This window comes from Nyctereutes procyonoides, unplaced genomic scaffold, assembly GCF_905146905.1.
Source record: "Nyctereutes procyonoides isolate TBG_1078 unplaced genomic scaffold, NYPRO_anot_genome, whole genome shotgun sequence".
NCBI classification, from domain to species: domain Eukaryota; kingdom Metazoa; phylum Chordata; class Mammalia; order Carnivora; family Canidae; genus Nyctereutes; species Nyctereutes procyonoides.
In genome coordinates this window covers 11,940,688-11,964,957 of record NW_026575020.1, presented here as the reverse complement: position 1 = coordinate 11,964,957, position 24,270 = coordinate 11,940,688, and the positions used below count along the sequence as shown (strand labels likewise).

The following is a 24,270-nucleotide window of genomic DNA, read 5'->3' as shown; positions in this document are numbered from 1 at the left end:
TACAAAAAGAAAAAAAATGCTATAAAAGACTCAAGAATCAGAATAAACTCATACTTCTCATCACCACCACTGGGTACCAAAGAACAATGGAGCAGTATCTTGGATGGACTTAAGAATTTTGCAGTGAGAATTCTATGTCTAATCAAACTTAATAGCAGCAGCAAAAAAAGACATTTTTGGACATGAAAACACCCAGAGTTTACCACTAGTGATAATTTAATGACACAGCAAGATATTCAAGGAGTAATGCTGAAAGAGAAATTTTTACTATTTCTCAAATAAGCAATGATCAAGAAAAACATTATCTACTAACAGTCTACGAAGTTAAAGGAAAGATAACAGCAACGTGAGCAGACGGGAGTGGGAGGCAGAGAAAAGTAAAAATAGGGTAAGATTCTATAACTTGTTGGAAGAAAAAGACTTAGAAACTGATTCCTCCCCTCCCCACCGCTTTCTAAAGTTAATGTGTTAAAGTTTGTGTTAAAATTTAAAATTGAGAACTATTAGAGGGAAGAGTATATGGATGCACAGACACAGGGAAACGTCTGGGAAGGCCATGGTTTCAGTAATAATGAACCATTTGTGGTTTTCCTCACATGCTCATACAAGTCCAAATGCACCATTCATGTCTTCCTCCAACAGCAGGAGCACTGCCTTCATCTAAATCTCTCCAAAACCCTCCCCATTCTCCCTGCCCTTACCCCTGATCCCAAATGTATGATAAATTTCTATTGCAGCACCTACAATACTTTATTTAAACTGGTTGTTGACAAAACAATCTTGCTCACTAGACAGAAGTTCCTTGGGGACTAGAATGGCCTCCTCAGTTCTATATCCTTTACCACCACTGTTGTTACTCAGTCCATTTATTGAGCAAATGGATATAGAAGCAACCTGTACATATTTAAAACAGTAACTAACAGAGATTGTATACGACTAAGGCTATAAATGATTTAATGTTGTTAAATTATTCATTGTGAGAGAGTAAGAACCATGCTTAAGTAACTATTACGTTCATGATAAAGTCATTCTTGCATCTCCTTGTTAAGTTTAGAAATCACTGAAGATGAACTAGATGATATTATTCTTAAGAGTCTTGAGATAGAAGACACCTTAAAAGACTGTGTGGCTGACTGTCCATGAAATCATACTATACCTGCAGAAGCTCTATGTCTTCGCGGTTTTCAGACCCAGGAATATTCTCCATCAATATTGCAGACATCACTCTCACATTCATTTTCACCATATCCAATTCACTGTGCAACTTTCCAATCTGTGGAGAGCAACACAATCAAAAGTATGTAATGAAGAATGGTTACCTTGTTTTCTGCTACCAAGGGGACATTTGCTAGTAGAGAAAAGGCTTTTGTGAAAATTAATGTTTTCAAATTTATATAAATATCTAATTTTTTAATAAATGTAAAATCTGTTACCCTTCTAAAAGGACTTGAGATCTCATGTAAATCTAGAAATGTGCTCTAAGAAAAAGTGAAGGGGAAAAATATTAGAACCAATATGGGAAAGGGGGAAGGTGACTATAATGGCATCTGGACAAAATGGCAAATGTTAGTGGCAAAATCAATGGGGAAAAAAATGAGCATTTTCTAGTTCCCATGGAGTTAGAAAAGGAAAAAAAAATTCAAGAGAAAAACATTTTTTTCTTCTTGCATTCAATTTTATTTTAGTTATTTTTATTTTTTTAAAAGATTTTATTTATTCATGAGAGACAGAGAGATAGAGGGGCAGAGACACAGGCAGAGGGAGAAGCAGGCTCCATGCAGGGAGCCCGATGTAGGACTCGATCCCAGGACTCCAGGATCATGCCCTGAGCCAACGGCAGGTGCTAAACCGCTGAGCCACCCATGGATCCCCAACTGCATTCAATGTTAAGAGGAATCAATCACATGGATTTTCATAAAATTTTATAGTATTTTATAGAATACTGAATATAATAATCCAGTCTTAAATGACAGTTCCCTCATAGCAGAACATAAATAAGCGTCAATAATAACCGATTATCTGGATCTCTGATACACATATAGACAAAAAAAAAAGTAATTCAGTTGGCACAATTAATGCTAAGTAGCAGGCTTCCACTTACTGAACTCTCTGAAAGAGATATGGACGGTCTTATCAGGAACAACAGGAATCAGCTGGTTGACACAAGATCCATTCCACAGCTCAGCCTCCACAAAGACAAAGCCACTAACCAAGCACAATGGTTGAGAGTTTGGGCTTTAGAATCAGACAGAGTCCAGAGAATTCCTTCTACTTAAACGTGACCATGATATGTCACATATTATCACTAAGCTTCAGTTCTCTCCTCTGTAAAGTGATGGTAATAAGGTGCTTCCACCTCCTAATGTTAAGCAGCAGCAGCAAACTGCAAGGACACCTGGATGGCTCAGTGGGTTAAGCATCTGATTCTTGGTTTCGGCTTAGGTTGTGATCTCAGGATTGTGAGATCGAGTCCCACTTTGGGCTTGGAGCTCAGCACCAAGTCTGATTGGGATGCTCCCTCTCCCTCTGCCCCTCCCCCTGCATGCATGCTCACTTGTGCTCACTCTCTCTGAAATAAATAAAAATAAACTGTATATAAAGTGCTGATAACTTAGAGTCACCAATAAACAGAGTTGTCATTGTTGTTACCTGTTCTGGAACCAATGTAAGAGTAGAGCTCTTGGGAACAATTACAGAAGAAAGAGCTGGTGCGGTAGGAACAGACGTTGATGGGCTCGAGGAGATCTCAGTGGTCTATCAATGTGAAACATGGAAGTATTACTACTGGAATTAACACAGCCACCCCAAGCCCAGTTTGTCCATTCAAATGGCTTAATCGCTTCTCTCAACCAGAAGTCCTGGGTAGAGGGTGTTAGCCCAGAGTCAATTGTCAAGGGTACAACCTGCCCAGCATTTTGAGAAGAGTGCTAATAGTGTGCCCATAATAGAGTAGGTATTCAATAAAAGGTGGCTATTATAGTTATTAACTAAATTACAATAAAATGCTTGTTTACACCAAGGATCTACAAGATAAACTGCCATGTGAGATTACTGCTGCCCTCTCTTTGAGTTTTTAAAAAGAAATGCTAAGTCAATTCTTGTCAAGTCTTTTTAAGCCACAACTGGCAAAAATGCCTTCTTCTCCGCTAATGAGTGCTTCCTAAAGTCAATGCCTCATTTCCAACCCTGAGTAGAGGACCTGAAGCACAGGGCTCAGGCCAGTGTTTTGACATTAGGTCCAGAGAAGTCACCTAGAAACCTTGTAAAAATGAGGAGTTTAATTTACTCAACAGAGGAATATGCCTAACAAGCTCCCATATTATATATTCCCCAAATCACATATTGAGTTATAAGGTCCTACACCACTACTATATTATGCCTTGAAAGAAAGAATAAAAGGGGCATGGTGAGCAGACTCATAGGAGGTAAAGGTTGGGGCAGGTAGCTAGTGTTCAGGGAACAGACTGCACAGATAGAAGAGTTAGCCTCTGGACAAAGCCTCCTCAAAGGTCAGACTTCTGGTATACACCTGAACTGCTTTTCCATCAAGGCAGGACTCACCAATCTACAGAAGGGAAGAATGACTGCTTTCATATTACAGAAATTACTGAAAGTTAAGAGCTGAATTATAATCAGTACTCAAAGCATTACAAGTTCAAAACCTTATATGCAAAAATCATTATTGTTTAATACAAGACTCCCCATGGTAGAGACTCTTGCCTGTCTAGCACGAGTTCTTTCCTTTGAGAATTGTCCCCTCCTCTGTCTAAATGATTTCCATCTGGAGCCACCATGTTTTTATAGGACCTCAGTTAATTTGTTCAGAAATAGAAAACTGACCCAGGTTGGTCCCTTTTCAAAGGTTTTTGAGCTTGGAATCTGAAAAAGTTAAAGCTCTAACATGAAAATTTAAGAGAAATGTTATCTACTATGTGGGAAAAGATAGCCCGCAATGAGAGACAAGTCATAGGACATTTGAGTGGTTGGCTCTCTGTTGTTCCAAAGATCCAGCTAACACCAACCTTCTTGATTATTCTAGGAGATATTGCAACGGTCTTCTCATAAATTCAACTTTTTGGATGGAGTGTGGATGGAGGCAGGGTTGTTCTTTTCAAGGAGAGAAGAATCTCATAACATACTAATTCTCTATTAGCCCAAGGAAGGCATCCTACCTCTTGTCTTGCTGTTTCAGCCTCTGCCTCTGAGGTAGGAAACTGAACACCTTTCTTAAGGAGGTCAAGGTACACTTCCTTCACTTCGCTTATATCCACACCTCCTGGGAAACCTTGTGACCAAGTCTGAATTCAAGAGATGGTTCCAGAGTTAAAGCAGCAGCAAAATCAAAACACAATTTTGAAGCTGATAACAGAACATGAGAGACTGACAATTACGTATCTTACTCAGAAAGAGAAAGCTGGTTGTGAATGCCATGAATAAAAACATATGTTCTTCAGAGACTAGAATAATATATTTTTAATCATCAAATTCCCATCCTGGCATTTTAAAGAAAGCCTGGCATAGGTACTTATTGTTTTTTTGCTGTAATGAATCCAGAATTAATAGATTTCTGAAATAACATAGTAGTTCCTCTATCAAATAACTTTGAAAGTAGTCTGTTGTCTAACCTGGAACAGTTTCCATATCTGCCAAATAAATGTACACGTTATTTTTTCTGATCTGACATGAATAAGATAAAAACTGAGATAACCAAATTATTCAGAAAAAGGGCACCATCCAATGCCAAGAAATTAGGACTTGGAAAGTGAAAGCCTAAAATACTCTCTGGCTCAATCTGAGGTTGTAAAGGATCACTAAACTGATCAGGAGGTACATAATTAGAGCCCTAATTTTAGAGGTCTACCATCCCATAAGGCATACAATAGACTTACCTTAATGAAATTCAAGATTCTATTCTGAATGTCTAATGGCAAGGTGTATCTGGGGTTCAGCAGCTTAACCAGACTATCTTTAATGAACTCCTTCTTCACAATCAGAGATTGGAAACTTGGACCACAGTTCTGCATGCACATGTCAATAAGCTACATTAGACAGAAAAATTAAAATGTAATTATATCTCTGGAAAAACCACCTCCTAAATATAAGGAAAAAATTGCTAAGTAATGATTTCTATCAGCATTCCAATTAAACAGGGTTTATGGTCTACTAAAATCGATGGCAAAGCATTAGGTTCTGGGAATGTGAGGAAGTCTATAGGGCATGAAGTGTTTAGAGGACCGACTTCTTGGGGAGTCAGGACACCATCATCAGAGCATTAACAATACAAGGTAGTAAATGCCAAGGGCCAAATGGGAAGTGCGATAGACACATGGGCTACAGACTGGGTGACATCTGTCCTAGTTTTTTTCCAGGAAGTTCTGGTACATTCCTGTTGTGCTGGCTTTATTAACGATAATACCCTTCACTCTCTAAAATGTCTTGGCCTGAATGATAAGTTACATAATCACCCTAGTGACAGACCTTTATGGATAAATAATTTAGGGTCAAGTGATAACTTAGGGCTAAGTGGTCTTAAGACTTTTGGAAAAAGCTGGTCCTAAGCTGGGCCTTGAAAAATTTTTAAGTACAAATGAGCATAGAGCTATATTCTAGGCAGGTTAAGTGATATTTAAATAAATGGATGAATGACAAAGTACATAAATTATCAGGAGGAATAGGAATACTCTGGTTGATAGGGGCTTCTTCATGTAGGCAGATGGGAGACACTGGGAAGATGGTGTGGATAAAGTGGCATCATGCAAACTGTAGAGAAACACATGGGCAGTGAATGTAAAGAGTTTGGCCATTGCACTAAGTCAGTGGAGGGTTGTTACTTTGTCACCACGCCTCTACTTCAGAAAAAGGTGCAAAGTGATACTCTGGAAAGGTTTTCAAGCAGCACTCTACAAACGGAACCTGGGAGGATAGAGAATCTAGTAGGCACCCACTATCACAGAACTGATGCAGAAAGCCTAAACCAGGATGATACAGGTGTGAGGAAAGACAAGAGAATCATGAAGGCAGAACTGTACAACTGATGTATGTTGGTAAATGATGGCTGAATGTTAAGCTGCTGTTATTCTGTAGGAGACGGATGGCATCTTGGATGGAAATTTGGAAGTGGATAGGGTTGCAGGCTTGGTCTAGGGTAAAAATGAGGAGATGGATTTATTTTTATTTATTTATTTGAGAGAGAGCACGAGCACATATAAGTAGGCAGGGTAGGGGGAGAGGGAGATAAAGGATCTTAAGCAGGCTCCATGCTCAGCGCAGGGCTTGATCTCACAACCTGGAGATCATGACCCAAGCCAAAAATCAAGATTCTGACACTTAACCAACTGAGCCACCCAGGTACCCCCTTATTAGAACTGAATTTCAGATATTTTAACAGTACTGTGGACTAAATGTCTGTGTCCCTTCCAAAATCATATGTTGAGATTCCTAATCCCTAATGTGAGAGTATTTGGAAATAGGTCTTTTGGGAAGTAATTAAGTCATGAGCATGTAGCTCTGATAAATGAGATTAGTGCCCTTATAAAAAAAAGACAAGAGATGATCACTCCTAGTTGTGTGAGGATGCAATGACAAGATGGCCAGAAAGTGGGCTCTCCCCAGTCTCTGGATCTGCTGGCACCTTGACCTTAGACTTCATAGCACCCAGAACTGTGAGAAATCAATAGCTGTTTATGCCAGTCAGTCAGTAGGTGACATTTTTGTTACAGGAGCCCAGGTTGATGAAGGCAAAACAGATGGTGGGACATTCAGGGAGAGACGTTTAACTCCGCTATCCATGCAGTGGCTGCGGTTCAGGAGGGAGGGACCCTAACATGAGAAACCAAGGCTACATTTGAGGAGCAGGGAATAATAGCTGGAACAATGGATTTCACCAGTATGCAGGCCAGAAGAAAACTCAATGAAGGCAATCGGAGCAACCAACAGAAGCTGAAGCATATAGAGAACATAACACTGGCAAAGTCAAAAGAGGGCAGTTTCTACAAGGGTCTTGTGTCAAAACAGCTAAGGATGTGAATGGAGAAAAATTCTGTCTGGGTTGTTGATCAGTGGGGTCATTACTTCTACTAGCAGGGTTGGGCAGGGAGCATTTCCAATCAAGCACCATGAGCAGTGGTCAGGCTGAGTAAAAAGGAGCTGGCACTGAAAAACTCCATGCAGAAAGGAGATTTCTAGAAGTAATCTAAAAAACAAATCTCTATTTTCCATGCTGCCACCTCTCAAGTTAGAGAAATCACAGAAACCATAATGTGAGCAGGACAGGCATGATCACCTCTGCAGAAAAGCAGCCCTGAAAACTGACCCCCCCCCCGCCCGTTCTGTGCTGTGTCACTATAACAGCAATACAAAGAGAAGAGGTATGAAAGCTCTAGTTTTAAGAGCAATATGTCTAAGAAGGCAATCAGAAATATAGAAACTGAACACATGTGGTTATGTGAAACACAGAAAATAATGATTTTTAAAGATTTCAGAGAGAGAAAGAGAGCGAGAGCAAGCACACGTGTGCATGAGCAGAGGCGGGGAAGGGAAGAAGGAGAGTGAGAGAGAATCTCCAGCAGACGCCTTGCTAAGTGCAGAGCCCAATGCAGGACTCGGTGTTAAGATCCTGAGATCATGAGCTGAAACCAAGAGTGGGACACTCAACTGACTGTGCCACCCAGGTGCCCCTGAAACACAGAAAAATTATAAAGCAAAAGAAAATAAAAACAAAACCCAAAATCTATTCAGAGGAACATTTTAAAGCAAGTTGTTTAGAGAAAGTTAAGTTGAAAAGCTGAATAATGAATGACTTTTTGCTGGATGCATTATGATGAGTTACTAGGTGAAATACAGAGAGAAAAAGAACTAGTTCAATGGGAATTTATAGAACTACTTCACCAAACCCATTAGGCAGTCTCATTAGGCAAGACAGCCTCTAAGTCTCACTTTCCATAATGGTAAAATGAATGGGGAGTTTCTTGCTAAATATTTCACAAACCAATTTTTATCTTTGGATCACTGATATTTTATGGTAATGGGTAACATTCCCAGGAGGTTACATGGATAAAATCAGAGAGTCAACATAAAATGCTGAGAAAGTTAACATCTGAAGATCACAAATCACGGCCCTTTGTGTTTTCCCCCTGGAATCTAGAATTTCAGGACTAATTATTTCTAGCTCACCTCTTCCATTATGTCACTGGTACCTCTTTCACCCTAGAGTCCACTAAGTACTAGAACCTATTGTGGCAAATTAGAAAAATGTATGTGTTGCTTTTCTCCATTTTAAAATTGGGCTTTGGTACAATTTTGATGTTCAGATTGTGTTCAGATAACCTATCTTTGAAATAGGACAACCAAGACACCATAATCTCAGGCGGGATAGGCAACCTAGAAGCCAAGGGACCAAGAGAGTTTAGAGTAGGACTTCAAGCCTCACTAATCTCCTTTTGCGCTGGACTTTGAAGCTGTTTATCGTTCTAAGCCTCAGTCTTCTCATCTGTAAAATAACCAATAATATCTCCCTCTAGAGACTTCTTGTAAGGCCTAAATGAAATATAATGTATACGAAGAGCCAGACACATAGCAGGATCTTAATATATGGTAACTATTTTGATATGTTTCCATGGATTAATTTTTTTAAAGATTTTATTTATTTATTCATGAGACAGAGAAGCAGAGATATGGGCAGAGGGAGAAGCAGGCTCCTCACAGGAACTCGATCCCCAGACCCCATGATCACGACCTGAGCTGAAGGCAGATGCTCAACCACTGAGCCACCCAGGCATCCCACCATGGATAATTTTCTATTGGGAGAGAATATGTTGATTAGCTGATATAAGTATTCTTCTTACAAAGACTAGAAGAAAAAGAGCTACTTGGTAGTTTTAGTTCTTGCAAAAAAATTTCTGAACCAAGCACAGTAAACCAGGCTATGGGCCATTCAAAGCTGAAGACCCCACCAAGGTATGGCCACACTAGGGGATGAACTCACTCTACAAAGGGCTCCTGGAGGAATGGACACATTTTATAGAAGTTCTGTAGCCCCTATAGCTCACCACCTATCTGGTGTTCCACAAAAGCCTATTAATTAATTGATTTCCAGGAACCTGTTCAACTGCTTTCCACTTAACAATAATAGTATCTTGCTGAGACTTATCACAATTGACTCATTCAAAGGGTTAGCCTCTGGCTAAGAGTTATGAAGCTTGGTAACAAAATGCTTTTTAAAAAACAAAACTACTGGCTTCTTGACAAAATTTCACCAACTGACAGTAGGAAATCACAGTGTAGTCCAATCCCATCAGACCTAATCAAAGCTAACAAGTCCATGGAGAAACCAAATGACACATACTTCAAAGAACATTTATAATTGACTTTGATAGGCTCTCATCACTTCAGAATAATAAAATGGAAGCATGATATATGGGGATTAATTTTTAAAGAGTTGATTGGTAAACATTTAATTTCTTTGACAGACATTGGATGATTCTGTGACTAATTTCCCTCATAATTAGGCCTGGCTTAAGTTAATATTAAAGTCCATTCTGAAGTCATAAACACCTCTGCAATGCAGTGGGGAGTCAGAGGTGAGGTTATTGGGCAAATATGTAGGAGGCTATCATGAGTCAAACACCTATTTTAAGAAAACCCAAGAAGTACTTTAATGAACTCTGACCCTAACAACAAGGAGTTTTTTTTTTTTTTTAATTCATAAGAGACACAGAGGGAGAGGTAGAGACATAGGCAGAGGGAGAAGCAGACTCCCTGTGGGGAGCCTGATATGGAACTTGATCCCAGGCCCCCAGGATCATGACCTGAGCCTAAGGCAGATGCTCAACCACTGAGCCACCCAGGTGTCCTATGAGAAGCTATTCTGATCCTCAACCCATGATCTCCCTCTTATTTGGCAGAAGTTTTAGATTTTCTCATTCTCATGTTCTGGTGTGGAAAACAAAAGAAAAAAAAATGTACAGCTATCTGAGGTGGAATAGGTAATGGGAACAGGCAGCTAGCTGGTAGTACAGCTTGAGAGATCACACTACCTAAAGGGGACAAAGAATGGGAACCCAAAGAGAAACAGAGGGCGAGAAGAGAAAGCCCTCTAGAATAACCCCGCTTCCTCAAGAAAGGCCCTAGCTCAATATGCGAAGAAGGAACCAGGATGGAGAAAGACAAGGAGATAGGGATAGGAAGCAACCACAGAATTACCAAGAAGGCTGGGTACTGCAAGAAAAAGACACATTCAATACACAGAAGAAACTGTAAAAAGGTGAAATGATACCAAATGCTAAAACATCAGTGTCATAAATTCATCTTTTTCCCTTACCTTTTTCAGTCAATTCTCCAATCTTTAGTGGCCCTGAGATAGCCTAGATCCCCTCCATTTTAGGGCACAGCTACATCTCTTTCTACTCCAATCCTATAGTACATTCTATGATCCCTGGAGTCTTCCTGGATACAAGGAGAGTGGGTTGGGGGCTCTGTCCCTGATACACTGACGTACTGGGTCTTGCAACAGGTACTAAGGAGTTGAGGACACCAATGAAACACAGTTAGTTGTTCTTCAAAGGAGACTGATCCCTTCTGAGGAGCAAAGTGGTATGATGTTAAGGCCCTGGGATTTAAAATCTGAGGACAGGTTGAAATCTTGCCTCTGCCCTTAAATAATGGAGGAAAAGAAAACCTCACTACTTCAGTGAGTCTCAGTTTCTTCATCTGTGAAATAAGAGTGAAGAATACAACTATTCCATAGAGTTGTCAAGAGCACCAAATCAGGTACCCAAAGTTTTCCTCCATCATCGACCCACTGTTCCGATAGTTCTACTTCGGCGCTTACTCATCTCTCCAGAGTTCCATTCTGGGACCTCCCTGAGGTGGCTGCTATGAGTAAAGGACAAGACAGAAAGAAAAGGAAAAAAAAGAGGTAAAGGAGGAAAAGATCTCTAAAACCATGTTCACATCTTAACTTGAAGGATTTCTTCAGAGATAGTGTCAAGACCACTCATTTCATTTCTTTTCATTCTCTTACTCTCCAAGCAAGATAGGAGTTTTCTTCCCCATGAAACTCAAACACTGGGCCTGTGTGCACCTCAGCCCTCTTGATATATACTCCGAGATCCCCCAAGGGGAGGGTGATGCTAGCTGGTTAGGGCCCTAACCCTGTGGCCCAGTGCCTGGCTGAGGGAAACAAAAGCATGCAGGAGAAAGGAGAAAGCTGTAGAGCTCACTCACTCAGGCAGCAGGCAGGGCTTGCAAAACATACCATAGTAAAGGTGGCAACTCACCAAAGGGACTGAAGAGGTCCTATGGCCAAGGATGAGAAGAAAAATGGGAACACATCCAATAAGTGCCCACACCCAAGTCACACACAATAAGGTGCACAGCACTGTTTAAATCAACAAAGAATAGTCTCCGAATCCTATGACGCAGGAGAGCTTGGTTGAAACTTAATGAGCTGCCAGCACCTCAGGATTCCAAAGAGCTGCTCAAGTGAGGTAAAAAGTTAACAGGGAAGCATTTTTCAAGACTTCAATTCTCCTCATGGTTAGCACACATACAGACTTCTTGATTGGCTCAGTATCTACAAGTTTGGAATTACCAGTTCTGATCTCCTGACCTGGAAAAGCTGATTTTCCAGGAACACACTCTTTCCATGAAATTAAATGATATGACAATCAGCAAAGCTCTCTCAATTCTGTCTCAGTTTTAATTCATATTCTAAATAACTTATTGCTAATTATCTCAGATTGTGTGTGTGTGTGCATGTTTGTGTATACATATACATACATATTTTTTCCCCTCCCAAAACAGAATGTGTCTATGGCTTAGGAAATCCTAGTCTTGAGTATAACGTTTAAAGTACTTACTGACAAAGTGAGTTGGATTTCTTTATGATTGTAGTTTTTGGAAATCCTTTTCTTCAAAGCTTTTACTGCATCTTTTGGCCTATAGCAATAGATACAGTGACATCATCAATGTAGGCATTGCTGAAAATAAGCAGTCTCTGAAAAGCAATGTGTCTTGTGGAAAGAGGAGTGGCTAAGAAGACCAAGGTTCTGATTCTGCTTGAGCAGGTTATCTAACATCTCATTCATCTGTTTCCTCATTCATCTAAGCAGACAATACTATCTATCCCCTTGAGAGAATCAAATAGAATGCTGACGTAATAGTATTGCCTAGAAGGAACTACATGTGAAATGCACTCATATCCCTATCCCTCTATCAATGCACAAAACTGGTTTACAGGAAATGTAATTCCCAAAACAATGAAGGTTACCATTTTTGATTAAGACTATTTCCAGAGCACCTTCCAGGGTAGATGATGTAGGAAGAATTATGACCATGTAGGTCAGCTTCTGATAGACTACGATTTTACATTATAAAAGAAAGAATTTTGTAAAAGTAGAGGATCAATATTTACTTTGAGGTAGTAGAAAGGCGCAAACTTCCAGTTATAAGATCAATAACTCCTGGGGATGTAAGGTATAATAAGATGACTATAATTAACAGTGTTGTACAGGATATTTGAAGGTTGCTAAGAGTAGACACTAAAACGCTCTCATCACAAGAAAAAAAATTTTTGTAACTATATAGAGTGACAAATATTAACTTATTGTGGTAATCATTTAATAATACATGTAGGTCATATTATGCTATACACTTTAAACTTACAAAGTGCTATATATGCTAATTGTATCTCAAAATACTGAAAAAAGTAAACAAACCCTTTTTACATATTTCCTTAAAGTTTTGTCTGTGTTTACACAGGTAGAATTTCTATTACGTGACAATTATACATGCCTTTTTTAGGATTCATTTATTTATTCATGAGAGAGAGAGAGAGAGAGAGAGAGAGAGAGAGAGAGAGAGGCAGAGACACAGGCAGAGGGAGAGGCAGGCTCCATGCAGGGAGCCTGACATGGGACTTGATCCCGGGACCCCAGGATCATGCCCTGGGCTGAAGGCGGCACTAAACTGCTGAGCCAACTGGGCTGCCCCCAATTATACATGCTTATATAGAATTGTAACTACTATAAGTATATAGATATCTATACTTCTAAAACATTGTACATAGAATTTAGGATTAAACTCTCAGCAAAGTTTAAGAATAAAGATACTTTTTTGAGAGGAAAAATTTTTCTTTGATATTCCCTTTTGATATCATCAATGAAAAAATTAGTATTATCCATGAAGAAAAGTTTCAGAGGAACCAAATATGGTAAATAAGATTATAGGGAAAATACCATAAACACCCTAAGTACTTACTTTAATACAATCAATTAATATAGTCAATAAGTGTAATGTTTTTTTTCACCACCAACAAACTAGACTAAATCTTGAACAAGCACGGGAAAATTAACAGAATCATATCCCTTACAGCAACTTGCAATTCAGACTAAATTCACAAAATAGTTGGCCTTAATGATTTTTTGAAATCTTCAATCTCCTAAAGTTTAAAAAGTACAACAAAGGATAGCACATCATTTAAGAACACAGCATGAACATGAGCGAGTTGACATTTAGAAAAAAATGTCTTATAATGAGGGAAAAAAACCAAACTGCTAGATGATTTCCTGGTTAATAATGATAGTTGCCCAGGACAACCTGGTGGACAGGTCACCACAAGGAGTTTACTAGCTTCAGGATAATATTTTTCCATTACAGTAGCATACAATAGTGGTATCAGAGCAGGGGAATTTCTAAAGAAGGAAACAATTCTGCTTTCTTTAAAGAAAAAGGAATTTGAGCTTCACAAGGACAAAACTTTAAACTATTAAAGAGAAGGCAAAGAGAAAAATTTTACAATGGATTCTCAGATATTCCACATGCTGAAATAAGTAGGAATCTTTCTGTTTCAACTAGATAGGTCTTCAAAAGATACTGGTGCCCAGGGGGTGATTAAAACACTCAATAAGAAAACAAAGAGTTTAAGAGAAAATGTGCTGCAGTTCTGATGCTTCTTATCAGAGGCAAATGTGTGCACCACACACTGTACTCACCCATCGTGGGCAGTGTTAATTATGTCACAGATGTGCATAAACTGGCCCCAATCTTCAGTTTGGACTCCAGCAAATGTAGCCTTTTCTGCAAAGAAAAAGCTGTTCAGTCTGAGCTGAACAGAATAAAAAAAATCTCTCGTCTTGCTGAAATAATCTGCCTGGGGTTCGCTAGCAAGTACAATTAAGTTTATATTACCAAAAGGCAAAGAGGTTTTTTTGTTTTGTTTTGTTTTCCCTGAGCAATTCCCAGTAATTTGGGAATCAATTGGAACTCAAGTTCAGAGTGCTGCCATTACAGCAGTAATGAATGATCTATTAATAAAAGCTGTAGGCACAACACCAGGCTGTAGGGCCAGGATAGGCTGGCTAAATCTCTATCTGCTTGCTTGCCCGTCTTTCTGAGGACAAGCGCCTATTGAGCAGCCACCTACAAAGTGCAGTACATAGTGCAAAGTATTTCATCTTATGCAACTTCATTTAACCCACTATTATAGATGAAACAGAAGTTGAGAGAAGTTAAGGAAATTACCCAAGGCTATACAGCCAGTACAAGGTAGAACTAGCATTCAAATTCATTTGATGTCTAGTTTTTTGTTTGTTTAAAGTCATTTATTCTCGGGGGAGAGGGGGCCATGCTGAGAAAGAGACCAGAACTACTGAAACTGTCTATGTCTTTGAACATTAAAGCAAGGTCACTCCTAGCACTTGTACTAACCAAAGGTGTACCAGGCTGACTTGAATACTCATCAAACAAGCAGATATTTTTCCCTCTCTAGCCATTCTCCTAAAGAATACAAAATGCCATCTGAGAACCTAAATGAGCTTAATAGATTTCCTTCATGAAAGGAGAAGATCCTCAGCATGAAAACACAAGGTAGAGGGGGAACGGAAAGAAAATTTCCTCTTCATAAAAAAATGAAGAGGAAGAAAGAATAGGGTTTGGCTGAGAGAACCCTCAAGTTTAGCCTGTTTCCAATCTAGGAAAAGAGCTATTTGAATTTGGCACTCCACGGACAAAGCTGACCAACTTTGTGTTGTTTAGACACATACTGTCATTCCTTCTGCCAGACTCCTTGCTCTCCACTCCATGTGCTTCCTCCTACCTTCCTATCTTCCTAGAAAACTCCTATTCACCCTTCAGAAGCCATGACAAACTTTCTCCCTTTACACAAGTTTGGGGTGTTTTTGCAGTTTTCTTGTATTGCAAAGGTACTGTATTGTAGTTACATACAAAGGTATGTATTGTAGTTACTACGTAATTGTGTGTTTTTCCCTACAAGATTGCACGTTCCTAGAGGGTGGAGACCGTGTCTCATCTTTCCTCAGGTCTAGGCATACAGCTGACAATCAGTAAATATTTAAAGCATTAAATAATTCGTCAGCTTATGAAGATGCAGTCTGAATCTTTCTGCTCAAAGTTCATTTTAATATCCAAAAGGGACATATAGCCGGGACCGGTCTAGAAAGCCTCTCCCGCTCTGTGATTGTTACTCTTATTTTCCAAAGATGTGGGAACTAAGGTTCAGGTTGAGTGGAGGGTTCCTTGTTAATTGAGCTGCCGGCAAAACTGTCCAAACCTGAGCCTCCTTCCTGTAACCACCAGGTTCTCAGGATTTCATCAGCCCACTAGGCTCCTGACATTATCACGCTTTGCTTGGCATCCACAGGCACCGTGCCACACCTGGTTCCCAAGGGAGGACTGGAAGCGAAGAGGAAGGCGGCTGGTGCTGGTCAAAACAGTCCAGTCCCTGGCTTCTGCTTCCCAGTACGTTATTCAGGGTGCAGCCACAGAAGAAAGGACTTAGGCAAATAACGTGCACGGTTCCTCCCCGGGCCTCCTGTGACCCCGGACTGCTCCTTTGCTCCCCGCTTCGCTTCCTTCACTCCAGGGTTGGGCATTCTCAGGCTCTTTGTTTACCCAGAAGAAGTAACTCAGGTCGTTATGGGCTTGGCGCCAGAGAGAACCGGTTTAAAGGGACCTGCCTCTGACAGTGAGGTCACAGCACTCAGCCCCTTTGAACCTTCTTTGCCTCCTCGGCGACAACAGAGAGAGCCACACGGTGCCCTGGAGCGCGCAGCGCACCGGAGGAACAACTTTCCCCTGGCTCAGGAGCTCGCCCTCAACTCGCACAGGCCCAAACGTTCCACACCTGGGGCCCGTGCGTGGCTCACCTGTCCGGCTCCACGCCCCAGGAAGCGCCAGAAGGGAGGCAGGTTTTAAGGAGGGCTTCCGGGGAGGAGGGGGGCTGGGAAGTCAGCCCAAAGGAGAAGCCGCGAAGGGGCCGGGTGGGCGGCGGGTGCCCTGGGAAAGTTGCAGGGGGAGGGGAAGCATTTCCTCCAACTTGGACGAGGCTGAGAACGGAGTCGAGCGAGAAGGGGCCCCGGGTCCCCAAGGCCTCCCCTGGCCGTCTCCTTCCCCCCGCTTTTTACCTATGAGGTGGCCCACGGAGGTCGCATAGGGATCCCGGTGACTCCTGCCAAACGCCATAGCGGCCCCTCCGAGCCGGGCCCAGGAAATCCGCCTCCACCGCTCTCGGGCTCCCGACTCCACCCGCTCGGTGCCCCTGGCTCCTCCTCTCCGCCCGAGCGCTTCCCGGGCTCGGCAGAGGCTGCGCGACCTGCCCGGCCGCTGCGGGGCGCCGGGCGCGGGGGGCGGGCGCGGGGGCGGGGACACGGGGCGGCCGCGCACCTGCCACGTGCCCCGCGGAGCCGCGGGCCGCAGCCCTGGGAGGCCGCAGTCGGGGGGCGGGGGCGGGGGCGGTTAGAGACCCGCGCTCCGGCGCCGCCGCGTGCTCCGCAGGTTGCCGCTCTTGTGCGCGCCTCCTGCTCCCCTTCAGTAGAGAGGGAAATGTGGGGTTAATCGCACAGATCTCAGGATTATTGGGAGAATTAAGGAAGTAAACCGCTTAGGTCAGTGTCTGGCACCCACCAAATAAATATTTAACCATTAAATAAATTGAGTAATAGAAATCCTTCCCACCCCAGCTCGCACCCTAGCGATCCTCGGGAGGCGTGGTCCCAGCCCTCTAAAGGTGGCGATCCCTGGGAAGAGGGAAAGGCTTCGGATGTAGGGACGCCCGGGAGCGGCCTCCTTTGTCTCGCCTCCATCTCCTGAGGGACCCCGGGGCGCCGCCGAGAACGCTGCGGGTCCCTAACCCTCCCCCCACTCCCTCCCGGGAGCTGTGTTTTCTAGTAAAGCTGCGGAGAGCGGAGGGGCTTTCCTCCAGCTCCAGCACAGTGTTCGGCTTCTGGACGGCTCTGGAATGTAAATCTGAGCCTCAGCAGTCCAAGCCCTTCCCAGCTGCCTTTCAGAAGCAGAATTTATTTCTTTTTCCTGTGCATTCAATTAACATCTGATTAACCATGTTGACAGTCTCTCACCCCAAGAGTGGGGTGTCTCCAGCTGATGGCAGTTAGCCATCGGATGGGCTCCCTGTCCCACCAGACCTTGCTTTTTTGCTGTCAACTTGGGCCAGTTCCACAAACCCCTTCTTTGGCCCTGGAACTGGTGACTAGAGAGATCAAAGAGGACTTGTTCTGACCTACGTCCTTAGTCTTACATTTTAAAATAAAAGTCAAAACTAATTTCAGTGGTGCCAAGGAGTTGACTTTTTTTTTTTCCTATTTCTGTTCTAATTTTTCTTGACCTAAGTGAGCTAATACCTGGGATTCTAACGTCTAGAATGAAACATCTTTACTAATGGTGATGGTGTTCCTTATAATAGGTTTGGTCCTACCTGTAATTGATCTTCTCCACGTGCTTATCCAGGGTGAGTGGCTGTTCTGGATGGTGCCATTTATCCACTTCCTTAGGCGTAACTACAGCCTGCTGACACTGTTGAAAATCTCTTTTGTGACATCACCCACCCAATCTCCATTCCATGTTGTAGATTCTAGGTATTTCACTTTCTCTGAACCCTGCAATCAAACAATCTTAAAGAGAAAGTCAACTTTAGCTTAGGCTGCTAGTGGTGTCAGTGGCCTTCCAACAGGGATTGAGAACTAGGAAAGAACCAAACATCTAGACAGATTTTTAACATAACTCTGCAACTTCTTATGTGAGAAGTTTTTTTTTCTTTTCTTTTTCTTTAAAGATTTATTCACTCATGAGACACACAGAGAGAGAGGCAGAGACATAGGCAGAGGGAGAACAGGCTTCCCACTGGGAGCCTGATGTGGGACTTGATCCCAGGATCCCGGGATCACGCCTTGAGCCGAAGGCAGACACGCTGAACCACTGAGGCCCCCAGGTGCCTCTGTTTTTGTTTTTGTTTTTTTTGTTTGTTTATTTTCTTGTGTTTACCGAATTGAGGCACTTGAGAGAACAGGAGAAACAGCAGCAAAAAGTGTGTTCAGGATGTTATGACTGGGTGAACAGAACCAGGATTGCAGCTCTGCCTTGGGAGAAGGTTTTCACTCCCCAATGCACAGAAGGGTGTGATGGTGGTTGCAGCTTTCTCTTTTCTGTGCTCTGCCACTTTCTTCACGACCCCTCTGCTTCCAACTCTGCTGTGTTTTTATGGCCTGGGACTTCACTGGGAGTGGGTTTTTCCTTGTAGCTTTTAAGCAGCAATTCCAAGAAATGATAACCATTGTAGGCCCCTAGCTGCTCTCGTGGCTTCTTCCCCCCATTGCCTATCCCTTTGCCTGTGAAATGCCTTTACATGTGTGTGTGTGTGTGTGTGTGTGTGTGTGTATACGCGCACTCATGCGTGTTTATGCTCTGTCTCTTGGTCTAAATAAAGAATTTATCCATGAAAAAGAAAAAGGCAGTGCCACTCAGTCAGTGCCATTATGGTCTGGAAGCAAGATAGTAGAATTCACAACCAAGTTAAGGTCACAGAAGGGGACGGAATCCTAGAAACAAACAATGGTAAAATTTCTGTACACCAGGAGCAAAACTCTCACCAAAATTTCAATTCCAAAGAACAGATTTATTTTAAAAGACTTTTAAATTTAAAAAAAGATTTATTTATTTATTTGAGGAAGAGATAGAATGGGAAGAGGAGCAGAGGGATAGAATCAAACTCCCTGAGTGCAGAGCCCTATAGATCTGGAGTTTGTTCTCCAGACCCATGAGGTCATGACCTGAGCTGAAAACGAGGAGTTGGCACTTAACCAACTGAGCCACTCAAGGGCCCCTCCAAAGAGCAATTTCTAAACATTTATATGTAAGTCATAATGCTAAGTGGAAGCAAAGTAAATAACCTTGATTTAAAATACACGAAGTAAGCTGGAACTAGAAATCTATCTGAATGTAGTCTCCATGATCCTGGAATCAAGTAGAATTCACCTTATTTTTACAAAGATGTGAATTAAGAAATTTCTGAATTTAAGAAAAATAAAGCTAATACATAGATTGGCTAGAGTTAGAATAATGGCTGCCTGATTCCAAAGCTCATATTGCCACTAGGTGAATCTGCTCATTGAGCACGACACTCCCTCCTCCCCACCCTTTTAAAGAGAATCTGTTTGATTCTAAGGGAAACCTCTGGAAGAAGGTAGTATAGGGGCAATCATATACTTTGTTGGTACAGAGTCCTGCTGTTCTTTCTGCACTTGTTCAAGGATGTTATATTTTCTGTACTAGAACTATATGGTAGCTACTCTCTAAATACATTGCCAGCACTTAATCCTATAATAGCTCTATGAAACCAGTAACTTTATAACCGTTTTACAGATTAGAAACACCAAAGTAAACACATTTTCACACACTTTGCTAGTGAAGTGCCCTCTGATGGCCTTCCCATTAGCCACCCTTCTCCCCACCCCTCACCTCAGGGCCCTTCTCTATCCTACACTCCTTTTTTCTGACTGCTCTTTCTCAAGATCTTCACTGGGCTTCATTTTCCTCTCTAGCTTGCCACAGTTCCACAGTCAGCCTTTTCCTCCTTCTCTGTTTTCCTCAAGGTCCCTTCTCCTGGTCCCTTTTCTGTGAAGTCTTTTCTGACCACTGCCAAGCTTTTCTTTGAGCTTTTCAGCCAAGTCCTACACATAGACTTCTTAGAGCCCATATCACTTTATATGACTTCTTTGTTTAGAAATCTGTTCCCTGCCTCTCAGAAGTCCCTCAAGGGAACGGGACCCTGTTTACTGACTTGCTATCCAGGCACTTAGCAGGCTGTAAGGAAGGTTTACTGAATACATAAATGGCTCTCCAAAATCTTGAGCTCCTCTATTCTTTCTGAGATCCAGTCCTTAATTCCCTCCTGGATGTCTCGTCAGAACCCTAACCTTAATATATCTAGAATTATACTCATCTGCTTTCTCTGTCATCTCCATATCCTACCTTACATTTTTGAAGAAGACAGTTACTGATGTATTGGAATCACATGGATTGCTGTAATGAGTACTGATGCCTGTCTCAGCCTTAAAGACTGATTCTGCAAGCCTGAGATGCATCAAGGGCATCAAGACTTTTAAATGTTCCTAGATGGGCTAATGGTACTGTTATTCCACAAATAAAATATCTTGAAGTTGTCTCCAACTTTTCCCTTTCCATAGAAAGGGAAATAGATTCCCTACTCTGTGTTCTCTGTCTCTCTCTGTCCCCTTGCTTTTTTCCCTTTATGGACACTGCTCAATCTGGCAGTTCTTAAATATCATAAGCCTTAATACTGTTTAGGGAGGAAATTGGACTGAAGCCTGTGTCCTCCCAAACACAGCCAAGATTCTGTGCGTCAACAAATATATTACTTAGCTTTAAAATTTACTGTCTTTCACATAATAATTTACCCATTATTCTTGTAAACTGGATGTACAAACATATATGTTGATTTTATTTCCACAGTTATGTTTAAAATACTAAATCTTAGCCATTTCTAATTCCGGAAATTAACTTCAAAGCCCCACCTTCCCTCTCTTCCAGCTCTTGGGATCACCTGTATCAGCTTCCCATGAGAGGGCTTCTCTCCCCAAACCCCATGCCAAGCACTTATTTATTCCATGTCTGTGGGCTTTCAGCCAAACTCAGAGACCCAAGATGAGAGAGGACAAGGCACATAAGAGGGGTGGAAGCTAACACTTGTTACTTTTTATTGGGTTAGCCACTGTATAAGGTGCTTTGGTATCTCCAATAAGTCTCATAATAATCTTATAAATTAAGAATCATTCCTGTTCTACTCACTCAGCTAAAGTTACTCATTATCAGGGGATGAATTTGGGTTTGCTTCCAAAGCTTAGACTCTTTTCCAATTTTTTTTTTATCACTGCCCCCAGAGGAAGGATCATTCATGAATCTCAAGGAGGACCTGTAGCATCTAGCCCACTGTTCCTCATCCAGCAGTGCCAAGTAGGAGTATGGAGTATGTTGATTGACTTTAAACAGTTACCTTTCCTCCAATATTGAACTTTAAACCAAACAAGTGCTTTCCATTAGCTTTCCTCATTATCCTTACAATTAAGGATCTCCGTTGAGTTCTGGGACAAAGGGACATCTGTTGGCTGAATTCCTGTGAAGCTTCTTCTTCTTTTTTTTTTTTAAGATTGTATTTATTTATTTATTTGACACACACATACAGAGAGAGAGAGAGAGAGAGAGCGCACACAAGCAGCGGGTGGGGCAGAGGGAGAGGGAAAAGCAGGCTCTCCGCTGAGCAGGGAACCTGATGTGGAGCTCTATCCCAGGACCCCAGGATCATGACCTGAGCCAAAGGCAGACATTTAACCAACTGAGCCACCCAGGTGTCCCTCCTGTGAAGCTTAAAAACAATTTGGAAAATAAATGAAGGGAATCAGTATTTTCATAACCCAAGCCAACTGCCTTTCTGTTGATTTCATGATCTCATCAGTTACACTTAACTCATTTGGGGTTTGTAATTTAATTCCTGTGTGTTCTTTTGAAAATCTAGCTCAGATTTGCAAGTCAGCTCACCTGGGTTCAAATAACAGCTCCCAGATGATAAAAATAATTGCAAATCCATAGTGTTGTTTTGAAAAATAATGAGGTGATGAATGTAGGCACTTAAAATGGTGCTTGGCGTGTAACAAAGCTCAGTAAATATTAACTAGTTATATTTTTTTTCACCCAGTCTACCAGGTGGCCTGAAATAGTGAGGCTTGGCAATATCTCCCTAAATGTCATGTTTAAATATGTAGGTGTTACCTGTTTGGGAAGAGAGGATCCTATTAGCACCCAAAAGCATTATGCCAGTCATGCATTTAACTTTTATTAGTACAGTATGAATAATGTGTGATTTGTTGAATAATTTACTTGAAGAGAGGTCTTGCGGGAATGGGTCTCTGAACTACCCCAGAGACTCGGAAATGGAATCTAAGGCTGGAGCCAAGCAGTGGGCTGCTATTGGGAAGTTTGTTCTATAGGAGAGCCTTGGAAGAGGAGGTAGATTGCAAGGTGAACAGAGGCATTTCGTTTAGATGCCAGATTGGTTCAGATCCCAGTACCTCTGTTCACCAACGGTGGGCTTTGACCGGCAAATCATTCCTTCAGAACCTGTTTCCTTATCTAGAACATGGAGCTAATTCCATGTTTCTCAGAAAGTGAGTCTCAAGACTAAATGACAAAACATTTGAACACTTTGAGCAAATGCCTTGGCATCTCACTGGTGCTCACTAATTGCTAAAGCTCAAAGCCTAAATAAAATAGGCTCCTATTCCCTACTTTCTACCATACCATCATGGTTATGCCCTTTATGACACTGATTATAATCTGAAATGGTCTTGTGCAATTATTTGTTTACTTGTTGCCTGTTAGCAAGACTTACTATTGCCCTCACTTACACTGCGAAACATACCCTCTAGATACACTGTATTGCCTACGGGTAAGACCTTCCCCTGAAAGCAGACCTACTCATAAAGATGAATATTTGCTCCTATATCCACACCTCCCATTCATCCTCAACCCACTTTAGGCTAGCTTTAAGATACCTTTCAAATGTGAACACTAAGGACAGACTGCTCAGTTCATTTGCTTTCACTCCTAATATCATTTGTCACAGTTGACTCTGCCTGCTTCTTGAACACAGTTCCTCTCTTAGCTCTTGTAATGGGATGGTGCACTCTCTTGGATTTCTCCCTATAGTAGTGCTGATCTAAAGCCTCCCTCTCCATGCTAGCCCCTCTTTATCCTATTCCTCTGTGTCACTGTCTTCACAGCACTTACTAGTATTTGAAATGGTCTCATTTCTTTATTTGCATGTTATAGTTGTCTGTCCCTTACTGGCTGGCTCTGTGAGGCAGAGAAAGGTCTGTTTTGTTCATCACTGTGTCACTCAGTGATGGCAGTGCTGCTAGTACTTTCCATAGTTCACTGAAGCTGAAACGCCTTCTGTTGCAAGATGCACTGTTGTTTTAGGGACTACTAAAAGAGAAAAACAAGTTCCCAATTAAATGGTGACTTCCTGCTTCCTTATCACTTAGAAAGTTTATGTTTATTTAAATAACCCCTTGAGACTTATTAGAACTAGACAAAAAATTTTTTTTTGGTACATAGGACTTCTGTTCATGAATGAAAAGGAAAATGTAAGCAAAATACATTTAACAAATATTTTTTTCTTCACATACAAAATCAAAATCTCTTGACTCACTCCTAGAAATGTCAGTGTGTCAATGCATTTTCCAGCACCAAGTTATCCTTTGTGTCATCAAGAGCGCTGAGAACACATCGTTTCTTAAGAGTGCCCCCTTTTCTCTCTTAGTATTTTCTCTTAAGCTGTTGACACCCTTTTTGCAAGTTTCAATGGTGGTGCTTTCTTAATCTTACCAAAGAATGTCCATGAAAGGTTTTTCAGACAGGGAGCAGGACTCTCTCTTCTCCGCCCCAATGGTCCTTAAATAGATTTGGGACCAAAACATCAAGGTGTTGCAGTTGTTTTGTGAGTTGTCAGCAATAACAAATAGATTGCAAGTGCCCAGGCAATGACAACATCTCTACTGCTGCGTGGTGATAAATTATGACAGACTACAATTGTAAAAATGCATCAGAAATGTTAAAATATGAGAGGAAACAAAGATTGTCTTAGAATTATTGAAATTCCTTCGTACGTACTTCCTAGATAATTGCTCGTGAATGAAGGGAACTTGTGTTACTGTTGTGTAAGGCAACCAAAGTCTAAAATAAATCATCTAAGAAAGAAAGAAATCCCATATATCAAGGAATTATTCCAACTGCCTTTAAATTCTGGAACCAGTCATGAATACTTGATGATGATTATAATTTAATCTAGAGCAGGTTTTAAAACTGGTTTTAAATTATAGGTTTAAAACTGTGAATATACCTTTTCACTTACAATTTTTTTATTTTTTTTTATTTTTATTTTTT

General features: G+C 41.4%; 1 protein-coding gene across 1 annotated transcript in view; it reads right to left on the bottom strand.

Moving 5' to 3' along the window:
* TOM1L1 (target of myb1 like 1 membrane trafficking protein) overlaps positions 1 to 16,598 on the bottom strand; it is a 47,995-nt gene extending 31,397 nt beyond the window's left edge. The window contains exons 1-7 of the mRNA XM_055335458.1: positions 16,422 to 16,598; positions 13,992 to 14,076; positions 11,859 to 11,937; positions 4,890 to 5,039; positions 4,173 to 4,298; positions 2,650 to 2,754; positions 1,157 to 1,273 (exon numbers count right to left, since the gene is read on the bottom strand). Coding sequence (XP_055191433.1) covers positions 1,157 to 1,273; positions 2,650 to 2,754; positions 4,173 to 4,298; positions 4,890 to 5,039; positions 11,859 to 11,937; positions 13,992 to 14,076; positions 16,422 to 16,479 — 720 coding nt within the window. The 5' untranslated portion in view covers positions 16,480 to 16,598. The remainder of the gene's footprint in view (positions 1 to 1,156; positions 1,274 to 2,649; positions 2,755 to 4,172; positions 4,299 to 4,889; positions 5,040 to 11,858; positions 11,938 to 13,991; positions 14,077 to 16,421) is intronic.
* Between the last annotated feature and the right edge of the window lie 7,672 nt (positions 16,599 to 24,270).